General features: G+C 41.9%; 1 protein-coding gene across 3 annotated transcripts in view; it reads left to right on the top strand.

Annotated features, from left to right (window-relative positions):
- The window catches only part of brf1b (BRF1 general transcription factor IIIB subunit b), a 126,799-nt gene that overhangs the window by 60,234 nt on the left and 41,568 nt on the right, over positions 1-24,997 (top strand). For all 3 annotated transcript variants that reach the window (XM_021612195.3, XM_090243091.1, XM_090243092.1), the window contains 2 exons: positions 23,986-24,047; positions 24,581-24,662. In XM_021612195.3, the coding sequence (XP_021467870.2) occupies positions 23,986-24,047; positions 24,581-24,662 (144 nt within the window). The remainder of the gene's footprint in view (positions 1-23,985; positions 24,048-24,580; positions 24,663-24,997) is intronic.

Raw genomic sequence — 24,997 nt, 5'->3', positions numbered from 1 at the left:
AAGGTTTCAATATGTCTTCCCTGTTAAAATTAAAATAAATAAAACATTTAAAGTGAACTCCTTTTGACCATAGCCCTATGGCTCCTATGGCTCCTATTACTCCCTGGTCAAAAGTATTGCACTTCAAGTGCACTACATAGGATATAGTGTGCCATTTGGTACAAATTCTCTCTGCCTCGGTTTCAGCAGCTCAGTGAGGCTGGGCTGGGCTGATATTATCCTGACCAGTGGTCAGACTGTTGTCATAAATCTTCATTAATCTGCAGGGCGCTATCCCAAACAGAGTCACTGGAAGTTCAGGTTGAATTTTAAAGGCCTGTCTCATAGGGTAAACTCTACTGTTATTTAAACCCTATGTTATTATTATGGAACAAAACAAGCATAGAGTATTATTTAAACATTTTGAAATTATATGAAGGATTCCCATTTTACCAAATTATTATTTAGGTACCAAAGCATTGATCGTGTACAATATCCAACTTCGACAGATATTACAAGTAAGCATTTCAGTGTAAGGTCTACTACACCTGTTGTATTCGGCACACTGTGACTAATAACATTTGATTTGATTCATGGATGGTTGTTTGCCAACCCTTGTTCTGACAACCTTATTTTGAAGCCCTAGTATTTCTCCTTGATCTGTTGACCAATCCATAAAATGCTTTTATTGGAGCCTTATCGTCAGTGTTCTTTGAGATTTGGTAGGGGGATTGTGTTGGCAAACATTAACAGAACGTTTCATCGGTGCCCTTGCATTAATCCCTTGAAAAGGGGAATGAAGTGCACAGATATTTATATTTAGGAGTTCAGAGAGCCAATGCTAACTAGTGTTAGCGCAATGACTGGAAGTCTACCAGAAACACTAGCATTCATTCCCAAAATATGCTGGATACTGAGAGCCAGCGTTTTCACACTTCCTAGGAGAAAATTCCATTGGTTATTAGTGAGGATGATTCATAGGAGACTATAAACAATGAAATACACAGACACCTTAGACATTTAAGGCATATGGGCCGAATTCCAAATGTGACACTGCCTCACCCATTGGCCAATGTTGACCACATAAATGGACTGCATTAATCATAGGTTACATTCCAAATGGCACCCTATTCCCTATATACAGTCCACTGGAAGCCAGTGGAGTGTGCGGAGGGAACACACAAACATTCTAGAAACATTGTACTAATGACTTTCAGAGGAATGCTATTCTATTTACATTGGGCAAATATAATGATATCATATCGCATTACATTATACAACTACAGTCGTGGCCAAAAGTTTTGAGAACGACACAAATTTTCATTTTCACAAAGTCTGCTGCGTCAGTTTGTATGATGGCAATTTGCATATACTCCAGAATGTTATGAAGAGTGATCAGATGAATTGCAATTAATTGCAAAGTCCCTATTTGCCATGCAAATTAACTGAATCCCGAACCCCAAAAAATTCCACTGCATTTCAGCCCTGCCACAAAAGGACCAGCTGACATCATGTCAGTGATTCTCTCGTTAACACAGGTGAGTGTTGACGAGTACAAGGCTGGAGATCAATCTGTCATGCTGATTGAGTTCGAATAACAGACTGGAAGCTTGAAGGAGGGTGGTGCTTGGAATCATTGTTCTTCCTCTGTCAATCATGGTTACCTGCAAGGAAACACGTGCCGTCATCATTGCTTTGCACAAAAAGGGCTTCACAGGCAAAGATATTGCTGCCAGTAAGATTGCACCTAAATCAACCATTTATCACATCATCAAAAATTTCAAGGAGAGCGGTTCAATTGTTGTGAAGAAGGCCATTTATGTGTGGGGTTGCTTCTCAGCCAAGGGAGTGGGCTTACTCACAATTTTTCCTAAGAACACAGACATGAATAAAGAATGGTACCAACACATCCTCCGAGAGCAACTTCTCCCAACCATCCAGGAACAGTTTGGTGACAAACAATGCCTTTTCCAGCATGATGGAGCACCTTGCCATAAGGCAAAATTGATAACTAATTGGCTTGGGGAACAAAACATCGATATTTTGGGTCCATGGCCAGGAAACTCCCCAGACCTTAATCCCATTGAGAACTTGTGGTCCATCCTAAAGAGGCGGGTGGACAAACAAAATCCCACACATTTTGACAAACTCCAAGCATTGATTATGCAAGAATGGGTTTCCATCAGTCAGGATGTGGCCCAGAAGTTAATTGACAGCATACCAGGGCAGATCGCAGAGGTCTTGAAAAAGAAGGGTCAACACTGCAAATATTGACTCTTTGCATCAACTTTGCATCATGTTCATGTTGCCTTAGCCTTTGCCACTAATGAAATGCTTGTAATTATTCTTCAGTATTCCATAGTAACGAAAATATCTAAAGACACTGAAGCAGCAAACTTTGTGGAAATGTATATTTGTGTCATTCTCATAACTTTTGGCCACGACTATAGTGGACAACTTTTTTTTATTTATTTTTTTACCCCAATTTCGTGGTATCCAATTGTTGTAGTAGCTACTATCTTGTCTCATCGCTACAACTCCCGTACGGGCTCGGGAGAGACGAAGGTTGAAAGTCATGTGTCCTCCGATACACAACCCAACCAGCCGCACTGCTTCTTAACACAGCGCGCATCCAACCCGGAAGCCAGCCGCACCAATGTGTCGTGCACCTGGCAACCTTGGTTAGCGCGCAACCTTGGTTAGCGCGCACTGCGCCCGGCCCGCCACAAGAGTCGCTGGTGCGCGATGAGACAAGGACATCCCTACCGACCAAGCCCTCCCTAACCCGGACGACGCTAGGCCAATTGTGCGTCGGCTCACGGACCTCCCGGTCGCGGCCGGTTACGACAGAGCCTGGGCGCGAACCCAGGGACTCTGATGGCACAGCTGGCGCTGCAGTACAGCGCCCTTAACCACTGCGCCACCCGGGAGGCCAGTGGACAACTTTTGACCAGAGCTTTGACCATAGGGTGCGATTTGAGACGCATGCCTAGTTCTGTGAGTGTAAAGGGACCCTTGGATGGTATTGTAGAACATTGATTGGCGTTTGAAGGGTTGTGTGCGAAGCCTTTAGTCCAATCAATTCCTTCAGATTAATTGGGGACTGATGTTGACCTTCTTTACACTTTTCTAGTCCATATAAACTACCTAGTCATTTTCCTACAGTTCTGCTGCTTCCTTTTGACTATGTAGGCTACATTGTAGTAGTTTGTCCTATAATTAAATTGTGTTTAATGTGAATAAAAACAGTATTCAGGCTAACAGCATCATTATCAGGGACAAGAGAAAAACACCAAGTTATTTTTCTTTGTGATAGTATGATATTATTGATTTGGAGAAATTCCACATTCATTGAAATGGTATGAGAAGTGAAATAGAATGTTATAGTAGTAGATCATTGGTCAGGCTTTGCAGATCCTCACAGCTGCTCGCCTCTTGACCCGACCCTCTTTACCCCTCTACCCCTATTTGACCTCCCATTTCCTTCTCCACTTGGCCACTGTCGCCTGTCCAAACAAACTGGCTCATATTTCCTTGAGGCACCCAAACACACTTCTGAATTACAGTAAGCCTAGTAAAAAGCTGGTGCTAGCATTACTAGCACGCTTCCTGAATACAGGAACCCTAATAAAATATTTAGCGCACTAGCACTACTAGCTAACATGCTCCCTGAATACAATAACCCTAATTAAAGTCTGTGATGTGAAATGTAGTTGGGCTAGCATTCTTTATAGGTTGCTAGCTAGCTGGTAACGGTAGCTATGCGGAGTGGATGGATATTATTCATCGTTGTCCTTGTGCCTGGGAAGCTGAGGTGTGTGTCTCGAATGGCACCCTATTCCTTATATCGTGCACTACTTTTGAACAGGACCCATAATGCTCTGGTCAGAATTAGTGCACTATATAGGGAATAATTTTGGACAGAGCAGAGAGGCTGGAGGGAAAGCTTCTTTGGGAGAGGCTCAGGCCCCAGGACTCGTAAACATTGGGCTTTAGTGGCTTTAGCAGAGATAAATCTCCCCAATCCCACACACACACAGAAATATAGGCGTGGGCTCACTGGCTCAGCGTCCTGCTCATTTAAAACCCTGCCGTGTATGTGTCGGTGATAATGTGTTGGTGTTATTTATTTAATTAATTATTTAATACAATACAAAACATACAAAAGACAACATACAGATGCACACAAACATCAACAACATCACACCTGACCAGACCCACCTGTTCCCACCTCTATCTCCACTGCCTGCACTACTCTCCGCCACGTCCTCAAATTGCACCATTTTGTTCCTCTCCAACCCTCACGCTCTTTCAATATTTAGATAATGAAGCATATGATCTTTCCATTGACTTAACGATGGAGGATTGGTTGATTCATAGTTTTTAAGTATGCTTTTTCAAGATAATTGACAAGAAGAGTATTGTCTAAGCCATTGCGTATCTCACTGCAAGTCTTGAAATATGCAGACAGATGGATTAAAGTAGAATTACATTGTAATACTTCTGACAGCCAACTTTCTAACTCTGCCCATAACTTTTGGACCTCATAGCATTCCCATAAAGTCCGAAAGTGAGTGTGTCTGCTCAAGTATTTGCCTAAAAGTGTGTGTGTGTGTTGTTTGTGTGGCATTATATAAATCTGTGCCTCCCTGCCTGTCTGTCTCCGCATTATCTGTGTGTGTGTGTGTGTGTGTGTGAGGTCTACTGGGCTACTGGTCTAATAGGTCTAATAGGCGCTCCGTGATGAGCCAAAATGACCGATGATGTGACGACCTCCTTCGAACCCGGTGCCTATTTAAAGCAGTCCCACTTTCCCAAGGAGAGGACGCCGCTTTTAACTCCCCAGAGGCATCTCCCTCAGAATAAAGTTGTAACTAGTTCATGCTGATGTCATCAAAATGTCTCTTCATACTAGATCTAAACAGAAGTATCTAGCCTAAATACAGGATAAGGAGAGACCTATTCCCCAAACTAGAGCAGCGGCTGTTCACCTGACTTTGACGGCGCTAGCCAGATATAGGATTATCCAGTAAATCCAATCCAAGACCAGTGGTTATATTGGTTATGGTTATATTCTGCATGGTTTGAGCAAACTTGTCTTTTGTTGTAGACTGTTTTTAAAAACGATGTTTGGCATTAACTTTATGTGAACTCTGCCATTTTGAACAAAAATGCTAAACTCAGGGCTGAGTTTAGCAGAATTTACCTCACAGACAAGCCGTCTCTGTGAATTACAAACCTCGCTTGGTGGTGTACTGCAACGTGGGTTTGAGGCTACGGTTGCCAATCCTTCCGATTCGGCCTGAATTTTCTTTCTTTCTTTCTTTCTTTCTTTCTTTCTTTCTTTCTTTCTTTCTTTCTTTCTTTCTTTCTTTCTTTCTTTCTTTCTTTCTTTCTTTCTTTCTTTCTTTCTTTCTTTCTTTCTTTCTTTCTTTCTTTCTTTCTTAGCAAACAATTCATTTTTATTGGAATCACATAAACAACACAATCAATCAATATTACGGTACAATTGCCCAACCCCTCCCACACCCCACTTCTGAGCGTTTTTTCCATTACCCCCAATGAAATTATTATTATTTATTTTTTTCACCTTTATTTAACCAGGTAAGCTAGTTAAGAACAAGTTCTCATTTGCAACTGCGACCTGGCCAAGATAAAGCATAGCAGTTCGACACATACAACAACACAGAGTTACACATGGAATGAACAAAACATACAGTAGAAAAAAAAGAAAACAAAGTCTATATACAGTGACTGAAATAAGGTCAAATAAGGGAGTTGAGGCAATAAATAGGCCATGGTGGCGAAGTAATTACAATATGGCATTTAAACACTGGAATGGTAGATGTGCAAAAGATGGATGTGCAAGTAGAGATACTGTGGTGCAAAAGGAACAAAATAAATAAATACAGTATGTGAATGAGGTAGATAGATGGGCTGTATACAGATGGGCTATGAACAGGTGCAGTGATCTGTGAACTGCTCTGGTAGCTGGTTCTTAAAGCTAGTGAGAGAGATGGGAATCTCCAGCTTCAGTGATTTTTGCAGTTCATTCCAGTCAGTGGCAGCAGAGAACTGGAAGGAAAGGCGACCAAAGGAGGAATTGGCTTTGGGGGTGACCAGTGAGATACACCTGCTGGAGCGTGTGCTACGAGTGGGTGCTGCTATGGTGACCAGCGAGCTGAGATAGGGCGGGGCTTTACCTAGCAGAGACTTGTAGATAACCTGTAGCCAGTGGGTTTGACGACGAGTATGAAGCGAGGGCCAGCCAAAAAGAGAGTACAGGTCGCAGTGGTGGGTAGTATATGGGGCTTTGGTGACAAAACGGATGGCACTGTGATAGACTACATCCAGTTTGCTGAGTAGAGTGTTGGAGGCTATTTTATAGATGACATCGCCGAAGTCAAGGATCGGTAGGATGGTCAGTTTTACGAGGGTATGTTTGGCAGCATGAGTGAAGGAAGCTTTGTTGAGAAATAGGAAGCCGATTCTAGATGTACATTTTGAATGGAGATGCTTAATGTGAGTCTGGAAGGAGAGTTTACAGTCTAGCCAGACACCTAGGTATTTGTAGTTATCCACGTATTCTAAGTCAGAGCCGTCCAGAGTAGTGATGCTGGATGGGCGGGCAGGTGCGGGCAATGATCGGTTGAATAGCATGCATTTAGCTTTATTTGCGTTTAAGAGCAATTGGAGGCCACGGAAGGAGAGTTGGCATTGAAGCTCGTCTGGAGGTTAGTTAACACAGTGTCAAAAGAAGGACCAGAGGAATACAGAATGGTGTCGTCTGCGTAGAGGTGGATTAGAGAATCACCAGCAGCAAGAGCGACATCATTGATGTATACAGAGAAGAGAGTCGGCCCGAGAATTTAACCCTGTGGCACCCCTATAGAGATTGCCAGAGGTCCGGACAACAGGCCCTCCGATTTGACACACTGAGCTCTATCAGAGAAGTAGTTGGTGAACCAGGCGAGGCAATCATTTGAGTAACCAATGCTGTTGAGTCTGCCAATAAGAATGTGGTGATTGACAGAGTCGAAAGCCTTGGCCAGTTCGATTAACAAATTAAATGTAAACCGTGTCGACTGACTTTTATAATAAAATATATATATTGTGAATTACTTTTACAATCCAACAAATGCAATACCAACAACGTTTCTGGATTTTTATAATCTCTCAAAATGAGTTTGGCTTGAGTACCTACCCCTGAGTGACATTTTACGTTGAGCATTTTACGTTGACATCAAGGTGTAACATGCAAATGGTGTGGCTTGTAGTCTGAAAGGAAAGCATGGACAATGGTTCACTTGATGGTATTCCTACTAGTGGCTATACCGGCTGCTTGTTGAATCAGGTTTTCTGCCTTTTGAGCCAATATGCTCCTATCAGCTAGTTGCATTATTTCCTAATATAGACTAGACTTACATGAACTCTGGAACTGGTACCTCTTTGAATGTGTTTTTGAAGAAACACAACATTATTTACTATAAGATTTTCACATATGTATTTGGTACTTCAAATGCATGTTTAGCCAGGCCTGGCTTCTAGCCATGTGTTGTCGAAAGCTTTCCTTTCTTTCTTTCACTGGAAATATTGGGTACAGACCTTCCTCATGTTCCTTTTCAATGCAGAAAGCAGTACTATGGTCAACGTCATTGAGTGACTTTCTAGGTCTCTATTATGCTGTCCATGCAGACGGTCCCTTCCTCTCTCCCTCTGTCCTCTATTGGAGCTGCAAGGTGTGTCGGCGAAGGAGGGTGATTGGCCATGCACTGACCTCCTGCCGTGATGTAATTAGACAGCTGCTCCGGCCAACCTGCCTACCCCCCTGCCAGTGACAGTACAGCTGCAGCTCTGCTCTGCCGTACCACCTGGCCTTCATCTTAAAGGGACAGGCAACACTGTTCCGGTTTGTCTTTTTTGCAGTGTTATCTCAGGAGATTTGTTATTTCTTATATCTTATTAGTGTGGTTCCTGAGACAGAATATGCAGTGTTTGTGTGTGTCTCTGTGTGTGTACACACTGTATCTAAATGTGTTTGTGGAACTGACAGCTTACCACAGAGGAGCTCGCCTTGAACGGATGACAACTGACAGGAAGGGAGACAAGCAAGTGGCACCCTCCTCTCTTTCTCCCCTCCTGGTGTACACAGTCACACACACATCAGCTACACTCAGGGCCTGTCACGCAGAAAACACACTTGGGCTACAAAGCAGAGAAGCCTGGATATTGTCCTGAGAAACATTTTATGCTTATAAGTGAGATAATGTTGAAGGGGAGCTTTACATGCCCCAGTAATATGATGTAATGTGTCATGTTACAAATATGTGACCCACCACCTGGATTCGGTCCAATGTAGCAACATTTTAAATTGCGTTTTTTAAATTGCTTAAAAGTAGACTCAGAGCTAGAAAATTGTATATCTTACACTGCAGTTGAGGAATAATGGTACAGTAATTCTGCTTTGAAAGTTGACAAACTTGTAACCCCACTTTTGAGAAAATGTCCCTTGAATGTTTTGGTACACTTACTGGAGAGTTCTACACCCACTAATCATTGTTCACACTCTCTTAAGCCTTAGCCACACCCATCTCTTTAAGGATTCACATGTGAGGCCATGTGCTAAACAGAGTGAGTAGTGTAGTAATCTCCAGATAAAAATACACTTTATCTAGTCCTTGGCCTACAGTGCCTTTGGAGAGTAATCAGACCCCTTGACTTTTCCCAAATTTGGTTAGGTTACAACCTTATTGTAAAATGTATTAAATTGTTTTTTTTTTTCCCTCATCAATCTACACCCAATACCCCATAATGACAAAGCCAAAACAGTTTTTAGAGTTTTTTGCTAATTTGTTAAAAATAATAAACTGAAATATCACATTTACGTAAGTATTCAGACCCTTTACTCAGTACTTTATTGAAGCACCTTTGGCAGCGATTACTTCTCAAGTCTTCTTGGGTATGATGCTACATGCTTGGCACACCTGTATTCGGGGAGTTTCTCCCATTCTTCTCTGCAGATCCTCTCAAGCTCTGTCAGGTTGGATGGAGAGCTTTGCTGATCATGTATTTTCAGGTCTCTCCAGGGTTCAAGTCCAGGCTCTGGATGGGCCACTAAAAGACATTCAGAGACTTGTCCCGAAGCTACTCCAGCGTTGCTTGGCTGTGTGCTTAGGGTCGTTGGAAGGTGAACCATCGCCCCAGTCTAAGGTCCTGAGCGCTCTGAAGTAGGTTTTCATCAAGGATCTCTCTGTACTTTGCTCCTTTCATCTTTCCCTCAATCCTGACTAGCCTCCCAGTCCCTGATGTTGCCATCACTATGCTTCATGGTGCCAGGTTTCCTCCAGACATGACGCTTGGCATTCAGGCCAAAGAGTTCAATCTTGGTTTCATCAGACCAGAGAATCTCATGGTCTGAGATTTTCTCATGGTCTGAGAGTCTTTAGGTGCCTTTTAGCAAACTCCAAGTGGGCTGTCATGTGCCTTTTACAGAGGAGTGGCTTCCTTTTGGCCACGTACCATAAAGGCCTGATTGGTAGAGTGTTGCAGAAATGGTTGTCCTTCTGGAAGGTTCTCTCATCACCACAGAGGAACTCTAGAGCTCTGTCAGAGTGACCATTGGGTTCTTGGTCACCTCCCTGACCAAGGCCCTTCTCCCCCGATTGCTCAGTTTGGCCGGGCGGCCAGCTCTAGGAAGAATCTTGGTGGTTCCAAACTTCTTCCATTTAAAACATTATGTAGGCCACTGTGTTCTTGAGGACCTTCAATGCTGAAGAAATGTTTTGGTACCCTTCTCTAGATCTGTGCCTCTACACAATCCTGTCTCAGAGCTCTATGGACAAATCCTTCGACCTCATGGCTTGTTTTTGCTCTGACATGCACTGTCAACTGTGGAACCTTATATCGACAGGTGTTGGCTTTTCCAAATCATGTCCAATCAATTGAATTTACACAGGTGGGCTCCAATCAAATTGTAGAAACATCTGAAGGATGTTCAATGGAAACAGGATGCACCTGAGCTCAATTTCAGGTCTCATAGCAAAGGGTCTGAATACTTATGTAAATCAGGTATTTCTATTTTTTATTTGTAATACATTTGCAAAAATGTCTAAAAATGTGTTTCAGCTTTGTCATTATGGGTTAGATTGCTAAGGATATTTATTTATTTGATCCATTTTAGAATAAGACTGTAACGTAATAACATGTGGAAATAGTACACTTTCCGAAGGCACTGTATATCATAATCTGACTTTGGTGCAGGTCATGTTGTTCTTCACATTACTGTCTCTGCTAAACACACACACTATATATAATACAAATCTATGTTTATTTGTCACATGAACAGGATACAGAGGTTGTGAATGGTACAGTGAAATGGTCACTTGCATGGTAGCAATATCAAAAACAGAAAGTGTCCAGATAAAAATATTTTATAATTATTAGATTATGTTTACCTGATACACTTGTCTAAATTGATGGGTCATGCGAAATAAATGCTATAACCACCCCTCATTGAAGTGGATGGGTCACTATTGTCTATAGACATGTACACATGTTCATGAAATGCAATAGATGGCCGTAATCACCCCCAGACACACCTGGTTATCTTGATGGTCATGTAATCATCTGGCGAAATGGAGTCTTTTGTTTAGACATGTAGCTAGCTAGCTAGCTAAACAATGAACCGGCATAATCCCAACTCATACTACTACAAAACAAACATTGTTATAGCTGTAGTATGAATCTGCATGTAGCTACAGCTAACCAACTAGGTTCAATGTTAGCTAGCTAACATTAGGCTATAACTAGAAATACAATTGGATTTCTGATTCAAATAATATTACTACACAGATCATACACGTAATGTTAGCTAGTGAGCCAGCAAGCAAGCTAACGTTCGCTAGCTTTCTCACAGTAGGCTTTAACTTGCAATGAAAATGACTTTCTGGCAAAATTAGAAACGCATAATATCTGAATATGTAGATAGACTCTTACCAGTATACATGGATGAACACTTCATGGCAGACGGGAACCATTTAACTTAGTTTTGTTTATAGCTATACTGAACAAAAATATAAACACAACATGTAAAGTGTTGGTCTCATGTTTCATGAGCTGAAATAAAAGATCTCAGAAATGTTCCATACGAACAAAAAACAGGTTTACATCCCTGTTAGTGAGCATTTCTCTTTTGCCAAGATAATCCATCTACCTGACAGGTGTGGCAAATCAAGAAGCTAATTAAACAGCATGATCATTACACAGGTGTACCTTGGGCTGGGTACAATAAAAGGCCACTCTAAATTGTGCAGTTTTGTCACACAACACAATGCCACAGATGTCTCAAGTTTTGAGGGAGCGTGCAATTGGCATGCTGACTGCAGCCATATCCACCAGAGCTTATGCCAGAGAATCTAATGTTAATTTCTCTACCATCTGCCTCCAATATCGTTTTAGAGAATTTGGCAGTAGGTCCAACCGGCTTCACACCTGCAGACCACGTGTAACCATACCAGCCCAGGACCTCCACACCTGACTTCTTCACCTGCGGGATCATCGGAGACCACCCGGATAGCTGATGAAACGGAGGAGTATTTCTGTCTGTAATAAAGCCCTTTTTTTGTTGGGGAAAAACTCATTCTGAATGGCTGGGCCCCTCCAGTGGGTGGGCCTATGCCCTCCCAGGCCCACCCATGGCTGCGCCACTGCACAGTCATGTGCAGTCTATAGATTAGGGCCTAATGAATTGATTTCAATCTGCAGATTACTGTAACTCAGTAAAATCGTTGAAATGTTAGCAAGTTGCGTTTATATTTTTGTTCAGTATACATCTTGTTTGGCCAGCATTGTGTCAAGTTACTCCGGTTCACACTGACCGTTGCGTCTGCAGAAAGTAGCCCATCACAATTTTTTCCAACTGATCTGTCGATCGCGGCTGCTAAATTCAGGGTATCAATGTTGTTGAGAAAAGTAGTAAACCTTTTGTAGTTCTCGATGGCAAACGTTATATCTTCCAAAAGCGCTGAGGTAGAAAGGACTATCAACACATATTGATCAGCTCACGTTATAGACAGAAGCACGCTACATGGCAGGCCAATCCAAACTTATTTCTCTGCACATACAATTCCATCCATTATCTCAGCCAATCATGGCTAGCGGGAAGGTTCCTGTATTTTTCCGCGGCAAATCAACTAGTAATTTAACAATGCTATTTGTATTTACAGATGGAATACAAGTTTGTTATTAAGGCCCATGAAAGTTCACATGTTCCAGAAGGTATTTCTACCAAAAAAACGCAATTGCTAAAAATAATAATATGTTGAAATGTCTCTCTTGTAACGTGTGACATACACCTAGCTTCCTGAAATACGTCATATATAGCCATCTGCCGATCTGATGCAACACTTATTTTTATGTACGGTCGTGGCCAAAAGTTCTGAGAATTACACAAATATTAATTTCCACAAAGTTTGCTGCTTCAGTGTCTTTAGATATTTTTGTCAGATGTTACTATGGAATACTGAAGTATAATTACAAGCATTTCATAAGTGTCAAAGGCTTTTATTGACAATAACATGAAGTTGATGCAAAGAGTCAATATTTGCAGTGTTGACCGTTCTTTTTCAAGACCTCTGCATTCCGCCCTGGCATGCTGTCAATTAACTTGTGGGCCACATCCTGACTGACGGCAGCCCATTCTTGCATAATCAATGCTTGGAGTTTGTCAAAATTTGTGGGTTTTGTTTGTCCACCCGCCTCTTGAGGATGGACCACAAGTTCTCAATGGGATTAAGGTCTGGGGAGTTTCCTGGCCATGTTCCCAAAATAACGATGTTTTGTTCCCTGAGCCTCTTAGTTATCACTTTTGCCTAATGGCAAGGTGCACCACCATGCTGGAAAAGGCATTGTTTGTCACCAAACTGTTCCTGGATGGTTGGGAGAAGTTGCTCTCGGAGGATGTGTTGGTACCATTCTTTATTCATGTCTGTGTTCTTAGGCAAAATTGTGAGTGAGCCCACTCCCTTGGCTGAGAAGCAACCCCACACATAAATTGCCTTCTTCACAACAATTGAACCGCTCTCCTTGAAGTTCTTGATGATTAGATAAATGGTTGATTTAGGTGAAATCTTACTGGCAGCAATATCTTTGCTTGTGAAGCCCTTTTTGTGCAAAGCAATGATGACGACACATGTTTCCTTGCAGTTAACCATGATTAACAGAGGAAGAACAATGATTCCAAGCACCAAGGGTGTCCTTATGAAGCTTCCAGTCTGTTATTCGAACTCAATCAACATGACAGAGTGATCTCCAGGTTTGTCCTCGCCAACACTTACTTACACCTGTGTTCACGAGAGAATCACTGACATGATGTCAGCTGGTCCTTTTGTGGCAGGGCTGAAATGCAGTGGTCATTTTTTTTGGTGGATTCAGTTCATTTGCTTGGCAAAGAGGGACTTTGCAATTCATCTGATCACTCTTCATAACATTCTGGAGTATATGCAAATTGCCATCATACAAACTGATGCAGCAGACTTTGTGAAACTGTATATTTGTGTCATTCTCAAAACCTTTGGCCACGACTGTAGTTGTATAATGCAATGCGATATGATATCATAATATTTGCCCAATGTGAATAGAATAGGATTCCTCTGAAAGTCATTAGTACAATGTTTCTAGAATGTTTGTGTGTTCCCATGTCACCCCACTCCTCCGCACACTCCACTAGCTTACATTAACACCAAGACCATTGTAGTTGCCTACAGAGCAGCAAAAGGAACTGCCCCTCCCTATACCTTCAGGCTCTACTCAAACCCTACACCCAACCCGAGTACTCCATTCTGCCACCTTTGGTCTCTTGGCCTTCCCACCCCTACGGCAGGGCAGCTCCCGCTCAGCCCAGTTCAAGCTCTGCCCTGGCACCCCAATTGTGGAACCAGCTAGGACAGCAGAGTCCCTGCCCATCTTTCTGAAAACATCAGAAAGAGTATCTTAAATGATCCCACAGCACCCCCTCCTCAACCCTCCCCCCAAAATGTAGTAAAACCTTTCGTGATCTAACACTTGCGCTTGACTCTTTTCCCTCTTACTAGCTCTTATTTTACTGCTAGCTACTTTGTTGAGGAAAAATGTGCTTACTATGACTGTGATATTTGGTTGTCCCATCTAGCTGTTTTAAGATGAATACAGTAACTGTAAATCGCCCTGGATAAAAGTGTCTGCCAAATGACTAAAATGTAAAATGTTTCTATACATTTCTATTCGGCAGATGTATCCTTGTATAGCCCAAAAGCAGTGTTCCTCTTATATTCCAATGCTATTATGTAGGATTGCACTAAATGTTTCACTCGGTGTTCTTTGAGGTGAAATTAGCTTTTATAGCTCTCATAACCATTACTAGGCAATTTGCTGCAACATAACACGTTTTGGTACATTTTTGGGATTATTTGAATCATATTTAGGCTAATTATATTCACGTGTGTGTTTGTTTGTCTGTGTGTGTGTGTGTGTGTGTGTGTGTGTGTGTGTGTTTGTTAGTTACGACAGGAGTGCCAAGGCTGATTCATGTATAATTCGTAATTATTTACATAATTTGTTATGTAATTTGGGACAATGCTCAGTCAAGTGTACAGAAGTAGCTGGAGCACACTCTTCCTTGAAATATGCTGACTGTCGAAAAGGCAGTCTAATGCGGCCTGTTCCTAGCCTGGGTGCTATCATGCCACTCCTTGCCACTCCTTCTTTGACTTGAATGGCAGCATGGATAAGGCATGAACATAAACAGTTCTGGGTTCAGAAACTCCTTCAAGACCATTGGAAAAGCATTCCTCATGAAGCTGGTTGAGAGAATGCCAAGAATGTGCAAAGTTGTCATCAAGGCAAAGGGTGGTTACTTATTTGGTTACTACATGATTCCATATGTGTTATTTCATAGTTTTGATGTCTTCACTATTATTCTACAATGTATAAAATAGTGGGAAAAAAACAAAAACATGAATGAGTAGGTGTATCCAAACTTTTGACTGGTACATATGTGTATATATATCAATCTTGAACAGGATCATCTATTTTGTACTGATTTAAAGCAGCCATTTTAGAGTGATGTTGTTTTAAAACTCTGCAGCTGCAAAAATAAAAATCATCTTTACAATTTAAAAATAAGTCGACCGGTTTCAGATATACAGTGCATTCGGAAAGTATTCAGACCTCTTGACTTTTTCCACATTTTGTTACGCTACAGCCTTATTCTAAAATTGATTTTAAGAAATGTGTTTAAATCTCATCAATCTAAACACAGTATCTTATATTGACAAAGCGAAAACAGGTTTTTAGACAATTTTGTTAAAAATTTAAAATAAAGAACAGAAATACCTTATTTGCATAAGTAATCAGACCCTTTGCTATGAAGCTCGAAATTGAGCATTGATCATCATTGAGATGTTTCTTCAACTTGATTGGAGTCCACCTGTGATAAATTAAATTGATTGGAAATTAAATGGAAAGGCACACACCTGTCTATAAAAGGTCTCACAGTTGACAGTGCATGTCAGAGCAAAAACAAAGGAATTATCCATAGAGCTCCGAGACAGGATTTTTATGAGGCACAGATCTGGGAAGGATACTAAAGAAATGCTGCAGCATTGAAGGTCCTCAAGAACACAGTGGCCTCCATCATTGTTAAGTGGAATAAGTTTGGAACCACCAAGACCTTTTCTAGAGCTGGCCGGCCGGCCAAACTACGCAATCGGGGGAGAAGAGCTTTGGTCAGGGAGGTGACCAAGAACCTAATGGTCACTCTGACAGAGCTCTAGAGTTCCTCTGTGAGAACCTTCCAGAAGGACAACCATTTCTGCAACACTACCAATCAGGCCTTTATGGTACGTGGCCAAAAGGAAGCCACTCCTCAGTAAAAGGCACATGACAGCCCACTTGGAGTTTGCCAAAATAATGTTGGCCTGAATACCAAGCGTCACGTCTGGACGTCTGGACGCTTGGCACCATCCCTACGGTGAACCGTAGTGGTGGCAGCATCATGCTGTGGAGATGTTTTTCAGTGGCAGGGACTGGGAGACTAGTCAGGATCGTGGGAAAGATGAACGGAGCAAAGTACAGAGAGATCCTTGGTGAAAACCTGTTCCAGAGCGCTCAGGACCTCAGACTGGGGCGAAAGTTCACCTTCCAACAGGACACCGCCCCTAAGCACACAGCCAAGACAACGCAGGAGTGGCTTCGGGACAAGTCTTTGAATGTCCTTGAGGGGCCCAGCCAGAGCCTGGACTTGAATCCGATCTAAAATCTCTTGAGAGACCTGAAAATAGCTGTGCAGCGACGCTCCCCATCCAACCTGGCAGAACTTGAGAGGATCTGCAGAGAAGAATGGGAGAAACTCCCCAAATACAGGTGTGCCAAGCTTGTAGCATCATACCCAAGAAGACTGGAGGCTGTAATCGCTGCTAAAGGTGCTTCAACAAAGTACTGAGTAAAGGGTCTGAATACTTATGTAAATGTGATATTTCAACAACAACAAAAAAATCTAAATTGGGCAAACATTTCTCAAAACCTGTTTTTGCTTTGTCATTATGGGGCATTGCATGTTAATTGCTGAGGGAAAATCAATGTAATACATTTTAGAATAAGGCTGTAATGTAACAAAATATGGGGAAAGTCAAGTTGTGTGCACTGTATTAGTCCTAATTTTACTGTAGCATAGGCTATTCTGCAGCAAATGTACCTGTCACAAGAAGAAAAGCTTCCAGCTGATGAGATGATACATGCATTGTGAACTGCATTCTATACTAAGATGAGCTGTTTGTCCCCACCCGGAACGTTGATGACTGATCATGCAGATAGTAGAGCAGAGAAGGTTGTAGAGAAGCCAGATTTAGACATCGCATATCATTGAACAGTCCCATTTCACATCATGCTGTTCATAGAGATAATGTATTATAATTAATGCTCTGATCAAATTGTGTCACCTGCTGTCTAACTATGCTAAATCCGAATTATTAATAATTGCCGATCTTAATCTGGATTGGTTGATTCCAGTATCTGATGGGCTTAAAGATATTTGTACTGAGCTAAATCCAACTCGCTCCAACTTTAAACACCCTGAAAAATCTTCTCTCTTCGATATTATTCTAATACCCCTCATGAGTTTACAGCCAATGGGATATATCAGTTCAGTAACCATTGTCCCATTGCCTGCATAAGAGATGTTGCAGATGAACATGCACCGCACAAAATGCTAAGGGTGAAAACAGTTCTAATCCTTGGTTCACGCATAAATTGTCTGAAATTACAGGAAATACATTTAGTTTGGGCTAACGCTAGACTGACTGATTCTACATCAGATTGGCAGTCCTTCAGACAATTGAAAAATGAATGTCTATATCTGGGGTTAGAAAAGCAAAATCACCATATTTATTTGTGTATCGGAGAGTGGTGGTAATCCAGCTAATTTCAGGAAAGTGGTCAAATCTTTGAAACAAAACTACACCCCCTTCTTACTACAGCACATTTTGACAGCCTCTGGTCCCATACTAAACAAAATGTACATTTGTAGTGTATTTTGCTTCAGCTGGCAACGTATTTGAAAGGATAATCTTTAAAAATTAATATAATTCTACTAGAGAGTCCTCTAGTCACCTCAGAACAGATTGTAGGGAATGATGCACAAACAGACTTACATATTTTATTTTCATTTCAGCTACTTGATATCTATGATGTACTAAGTGCTTTGCTAAAGATTGATGTTTAAAAAAAAATCCATATGCGCTGACTCACTTAATCCCTTCTTACTGCAGCTCTCTGCACCATTCTTGTAGAACCATTGACCCATATTTTGTTTCTGCTGTTATCCCTAAAATCTGGAAAGCAGCACATGTCCTCCCCGTACATAAAGGAGGAGATCCTTCTGACTTAGATAACTACTGTCCAATCTCCAAATTATCTTCCCTGTCAGCTAAGAATTGTTTTAACTTCTCTCTCTATTCTTAATGTGCACCAATTCAGTTTAGACCTGGACACTGTTTCAGCTGCTACGCTTGTTTTACATGATGTGTTGAATTGTTTAGATCATAAAAATCATTGTGCTGCCTTATTTATAGACCTTTCCGAGGCCTTTGACACTGTTGACCAAAACACTCTTATTCTAAGGTTGAGTGAAATAGCCTGTATCAGGCTTCTTGCATGTGGTTGGAGAATCGTCTGTCAGATAGTACTCAATGCGTGATTTCTGATGGTGTCAAGTCTAGTTTCCTGGATATTACAAAAGGTTTTACCGCAGGGGTCAGTACTGGGGCCTGTTCTCTTTACAATTTAATCAATAATATTGGTCTATCGGTTATGCAGACGACACTGATATGTATGCCATTACCCCAACTGTTGACCAGGCTATGTTAGAGATGCAATGTGACTTTGTTGCCTTACAGAAAGCCCTTGTTTGTTTAGAACTTGTACTTAATGCAGGTAAGACTAAATATATGTTGTTCTCCAATTCTCACAAAAAAGTTTCAGATGGACTACATATTTATTCATTGGATGGTTCTTCCATCGATCAGGTTCCCTCCTATAAATATCTGAGCATTTGGATTGACAAAGATTTAAAGCAAAAATATATATACACTGCTCAAAAAAATAAAGGGAACACTAAAATAACACATCCTAGATCTGAATTAATGAAATATTCTTATTAAATACTTTTTTCTTTACATAGTTGAATATGCTGACAACAAAATCACACAAAAATTATCAATGGAAATCAAGTTTATCAACCCATGGAGTTCTGGTCCTCTTGCAGGAACTGCTGGCACACTCCAGCCACATGAGGTCTAGCATTGTCTTGCATTAGGAGGAACCCAGGGCCAACCGCACCAGCATATGGTCTCACAAGGGGTCTGAGGATCTCATCTCGGTACCTAATGGCAGTCAGGCTACCTCTGGCGAGCACATGGAGGGCTGTGCGGCCCCCAAAAGAAATGCCACCCCACACCATGACTGACCCACCGCCAAACCGGTCATGCTGGAGGATGTTGCAGGCAGCAGAACGTTCTCCACGGCATCTCCAGACTCTGTCACGTCTGTCACATGTGCTCAGTGTGAACCTGCTTTCATCTGTGAAGAGCACAGGGCACCAGTGGCGAATTTTCCAAACTTGGTGTTCTCTGGCAAATGCCAAACGTCCTGCACGGTGTTGGGCTGTAAGCACAACCTGTGGACGTCAGGCCCTCATACCACCCTCATGGAGTTTGTTTCTGACCGTTTGAGCAGACACATGCACATTTGTGGCCTGCTGGAGGTCATTTTGCAGGGCGCTGGCAGTGCTCCTCCTGCTCCTCCTTGCACAAAGGCGGAGGTAGCGGTCCTGCTGCTGGGTTGTTGCCCTCCTACGGCCGCCTCCACGTCTCCTGATATACTGGCCTGTCTCCTGGTAGCGCCTCCATGCTCTGGACACTACGCTGACAGACACAGCAAACCTTCTTGCCACAGCTCGCATTGATGTGCCATCCTGGATGAGCTGCACTACCTGAGCCACTTGTGTGGGTTGTAGACTCCGTCTCATGCTACCAATAGAGTGAAAGCACCGCCAGCATTCAAAAGTGACCAAAACATCAGCCAGGAAGCGTAGGAACTGAGAAGTGGTCTGTGGTCACCACCTGCAGAACCACTCCTTTATTGGGGGTGTCTTGCTAATTGCCTATCATTTCGACCTGTTGTCTATTCCATTTGCACAACAGCATGTGACATTTATTGTCAATCAGTGTTGCTTCCTAAGTGGACAGTTTGATTTCACAGAAGTGTGATTGACTTGGAGTTACATTGTGTTGTTTAAGTGTTTCCTTTATTTTTTTGAGCAGTGTATATGGATAAGCTAGAAGTAGATCTTGGCTCTCCCTAAATAGCAAGAAGCAGATTGTACAGTCAACTTTTCTGCCAGTTCTTGACTATGTTGACACCATTTATCAGATTGCAGCAGCCACTATTCTTAAACGTTTGGATGCCATCTACCATAGCACCCTTCGCTTTATCACAGGGGACAGTTTTAATACTCACCACTGCATCCTGTATCAAAAGGTTGGCTGGTCCTCTTTAAAGTCCCGTAGATCACTTCTACTCAAGATTCCAGTTTACTTAACTTTGTTTCTAACGCATAAAATAATGAGCTACCAAACCTGCTCGAAGGATTGATTAACTATTTATGTCCCTCTGGTCTCAACCATTTAGCTAAATCCTCTTTTAGTTTTAGTTCCCCCCAATGTTGAAATAATCCCCCAAAATCGTTGCATCTTAATTCCCTGGTGCCACTAGTGCAGTTTAGGACTCTGGTGTTGAATTCATTAATTGCAGTTGTTTCGATTGATTGTAGTGGTTTATTTGTAGAAATTGTGGTGTTGAGGTTGTGCCTTGTGGTTATTTTTATTCTTCTTGTTTTATTTGTAATGTACATTTATCTTCCTGTTTGTGAGAAAATGTTTGTACTTAGGTCACCATTGGGAAAGAGACACTGGTCTCAATTGGGCTACCCTGAATAAATAAAAGGTAATAAAAATGAACATTTATTCACAACAGGAAACAGGAGTGGGTTTGGGCGGTAAATCTCGGTAACCAGGTTCTCCCTATTAAAGTTTACACTTTTGGAACTTTCTCACCATTCGAATATTGGAAATATCAGTTCCACTCTTCACTCTGAGCAAGCAGTCCACACACAGTCACACACAGTATTCCTGTCTGCACGCTACATAGCCCTGTGTCTGTGCAGCTCTGTACTGCCTTGTTGTTGACCCCAAGACGGCCCCTGAACGTGCAGGGAGTCATTTCTCTGCCTGTGTGCATTTGTGGCTAATGTTTACTGGCAGCCCCAACTCCAATCTTACCCAACAGACAGTCTGGCCACTGGGGACCCCTGTCAATATGCTGGAAATATATGCTGGAAACAATCTTGCTCTACTCTGCTTTTTATTGCCCTCCCCTTTCACTTCTCTTTTCATGTCTGTCTTTGGGTTTCTCTCTCTCTCTATCTCTCTCTCTCTCTCTCTCTCTCTCTCTCTCTCTCTCTCTCTCTCTCTCTCTCTCGCCCTCCATTGAATTGAAAGTTAATTGAAAATAATGTAATTGAATGGAATACACAATGGAATTGATTGAATATACAGAACGTTAGAGTCTGAGGTTTGGCAGCTTTGTTGCCATTATACATGGAAGCACAGTCCAAAGATGGTAGCTGCCTGTGACTAGATCTGTCACCAATAAGGAGACTCTATACTGCTGTGTCATTTGGATTGAAATTCACAGTGACACTTGGATAGATAATCCCCAGATCTGTAAATTAATCTCCCTCTCTCTCTGTCTTTCTCTCTCTACCTCTCCCTCCATCTGCCTCTCTTTCTTTCATTCTCTCTCTCTTTCTCTCTCTCTCTCTCTCTCTCTGTCCCCCACAACTGCTATTTTCATCACAGTACGACGTCCTGTATCAGTCGTTGCAGGGTCCCATCCAAACCCCCAAATGACAGCATAATGAAGGCACTAAGATGGCTGACAGATTGTGACCCATATCTAGGCTGCTATTTCTCATGATGGGTTTCCACCAACCCCGTTCTCTGGCGTTCCCTTGATCTTCTTGGCAGCTTGGCACACACGGCTCGTTCTTTTGAATGCTCGTTTCTGGTTGCCTTTTTCTGTTGCAAAGCTATCAATTTAGATCTATGCTACGTGGCTCCTTATGTAGGGAAGGTGTCTTATACCTTCCCTACATTATATCGGCCTACATCTAAATAACATATGGCTCTTCCCAAAAAGAGCTTCTAAACCAGGAAGTTTCCCCAGTGTTTATGATGATGATGTCATCTCCCTAAGTCTACCATTACGCCATTCAACATTTACCGAACCTGCTTAAAGAATATCGGCATAGGTCCCTATTAGTAGATATTGCGCTAAGCTGTTAAACTATCCCAGCATACCACCCTGCATACCACTGCTGGCCTACTTCTGAAGCTAAGCAGGGTTGGTCCTGGATTGGAGACCAGATGCTGCTGGAAGTGGTGTTGGAGGGCCAGTAGGAGGCACTCTTTGCGCTGGTCAAAAAAATATCCCAATGCCCCAGGGCAGTGATTGGGGACACTGCTCTGTGTAGGGTGCCGTCTTTCGGATGGGATGTTAAAATGTGTTTCCTTACTCTCTGATGTCATTAAAGATCCCATGGCACTTATTGTAAGAGTAGGGGTGTTAACCCCAGTGTCCTGGCTAAATGCCCAATCTGGCCCTCAAACCATCACGGTCACCCAATAATTCCCAGTTTACAATTGGCTCATTCATCCCCCTCCTCTCCCCTGTAACTATTCCCCAGGTTGTTGCTGTAAATGAGAACGTGTTCTCAGTCAACTTACCTGGTAAAATAACGGATAAATGAAATTTTCATAGCTCTTAATGATCCAGCAAAGCTTGTTTTTATCACACAAAATACGTTTTTGAAGTCAGGAGAGTCTCAGAAACGGAGGAAAGAGATCCTGGGAGAAGAATGTCAGGGATGATGCCTCTTTTATAAATGGAAGCCATTGGAAGAGTTTGAAAAAGAAAGATGGGTCAAATGAGATTGTGCTCTGCTGGTTTTGAAAGTTGCACTGTTGTCACAAACCGTTGCTTAGGGACAGTTTATTGAGGTGAAATGAACTATGGGGACAGGACAATCTTATTTAGATTCTTATTTAGGTAGGGCTATTTGTGTTGTTTGGTTATAGTGGTGTCCTGGTCACACATCCAGTCCTTCTATGTAAAGAGTATTTGGACTTTATGGAGAGTATTTTTACTGTATCGCTTTTGAGAATGTTATCCTTTTTCGCTAAGTAGAGGTCAGATCTCTTATGCCACAAGTCAACTTTCTATAGTTTTTTTCCTCAGTTCTACCTTTGGATTTTAACTATTCATAGAGGGATATAGGCACCTTGTAATTCAATATTTCTTCGCATGTTGAAATAAGAATTTGCCATTTAATCGGCTCCAAATGCAATTTCAAATTTTAACAAGGGGGATATTTGTTTCCTTACCTTAAAATAAGTATTTGGATAAGGAATGTCTGCAATCCACACTTATTTTTTTATATTAGCATTTCCCGACCAAAACCCCATGTAAATCAATATCCCCAATATTCTGAATTTGCCCAAATAATTTCAGACTCGGATATCCATATTTAACCCATGTCAAGCTACTGATAAACGTGAGCATATTGATGAACTGCATCACACAATATGAATATGTAATGGTGTCAGTCATTATACCAGGCTCTCTGTGTATTTCCCTTGTATCTGCCTGAAAATGCAACATTATAATGGGTGCTGGAGATTAATACAAAACACACATTGCAGTGGAAGACAATTCCAAAATCTCTCCAAATAAAACTCAATCCTCTCAGCTCTCACCGCTAAGCCTGTTACGACAATTACAGCATACCACAAAGGCGGCCCGGGGTCCGCCTACATTATTGATGCAACTTGGGTTAATACTAAACAGCGTAGCATCGCATTGTCTCAGAGACTCTGAACACTCCAGACTCCAGCGAGGCGGAGAAGATTATCTCTCCGTTTCAAAATGGCCTCCCTCTCCAATGAATTACCTGACTGCGCAGTAATCACAGAGTCACGCCTGAAGGCATGCAAGGTTTCGAGGGCACCAAAAGAAAATGGGGAAATCATTATCAGATAATCAAGCCTTTTGCCCCGTCCCCCTGGAAACATGGAAATCAAGTCCCTGTCAAATAAAAAATAAAAAACTGCCCTCTTTATTAAAAACGTGAAAACAGGAGGCTTTGTCTGCATTCCAAATACCACCCTATTCCCTATATAGTCCATTACTTTTGACCAGAGCCTTATGGTCAAAACTAGTGCACTATATTGTGGATAGGGTGTCATTTGGAATGCTACCCTTGATACGACATTAAACGGAGCCCTGTCTTCCAGAAAATGTGAAGACAAGTGTTGTTATTAGACTGGTAAATGTGTTGTTCTCTGTCTCTCTTCTCAGATGGCAAGTCGGAGAGCGGGGAATTGGACCTGGACGGCATCGACGATAATGAAATTGAGAGGGTATGCTCTTCCTCTTAAGTGCTTTTGAGATAAGAATACTTTTAACACAAATCATAATGATTTTTCTTTAAACACAAGCTTCCTCTACTTATGTCCCTTACATGAGAGCTTTTTTGTTGTTCCATATCCCAATTCCCACAGAGTGCCAGCCATTATGGGGTGGCAGGTAGCCTAGTGGTTAGAGCGTTAGACTAGTAACCGAAAGGTTGATAGATCGAATCCCCTAGCTGACAAGGTTAACATCTGTTGTTCTGCCCCTGTTCCTGGGCCGTCATTGTAAATAAGAGTTTGTTCTTAACTGACTTGCCTAGTTAAATAAAAATGTTTTTTATCAACAACGACACTGGAGTAATTAGGGTTAAGTGCCTTGCTCAAGGGCAGATCAACAGATTTTTCACCTTGTCTGCTCAGGGATTTCGAACTAGCAACATTTTAATTACTGGCCCTATGCTCTAACTGCTAGTCTACGTACCCTAGCACTTTACCGTTATAGCACCTTACTAAAACCCTTACTTCCCCCTTCCTTCTTGCAGTATATCCTCAACGACAAAGAAGTGAGAGTTAAGACGGCTCTGTGGATGAAGCAGAATGAGGAATATCTGAGGGAGCAGAAAGGTGAGTGAACAGACAAAGGCAAAACCTCTCATGCCCCATTCAAAATACACATATTCATATTGATCCACCGTGTTACGACGCAGTTCCCAAACAGGTTTTCATATTAGCCAGCTCTGTAACGAACCAATTGTTCCCAATCCTCGATGGTCAAAAATGTTTGTTTAAGATTTTCTGCTGTCATCATGGTCATTAACCTCTTTGTTGAGCATTTTAAGTACTTGTCCCTTTAAGTCCCTTCAATATATTTATCTATGTTAATTTATGTTAATTCACCCTCGCCCAGTTGAACCAATGGAATTTATTAGGCTGTTATTTTGTTGTAAGTGGCTTAATAG

Source organism: Oncorhynchus mykiss, chromosome 8, assembly GCF_057628025.1.
Source record: "Oncorhynchus mykiss isolate SJ-2025 chromosome 8, ASM5762802v1, whole genome shotgun sequence".
NCBI lineage: Eukaryota > Metazoa > Chordata > Actinopteri > Salmoniformes > Salmonidae > Oncorhynchus > Oncorhynchus mykiss.
This window is presented reverse-complemented; position numbering and strand designations above follow the sequence as displayed.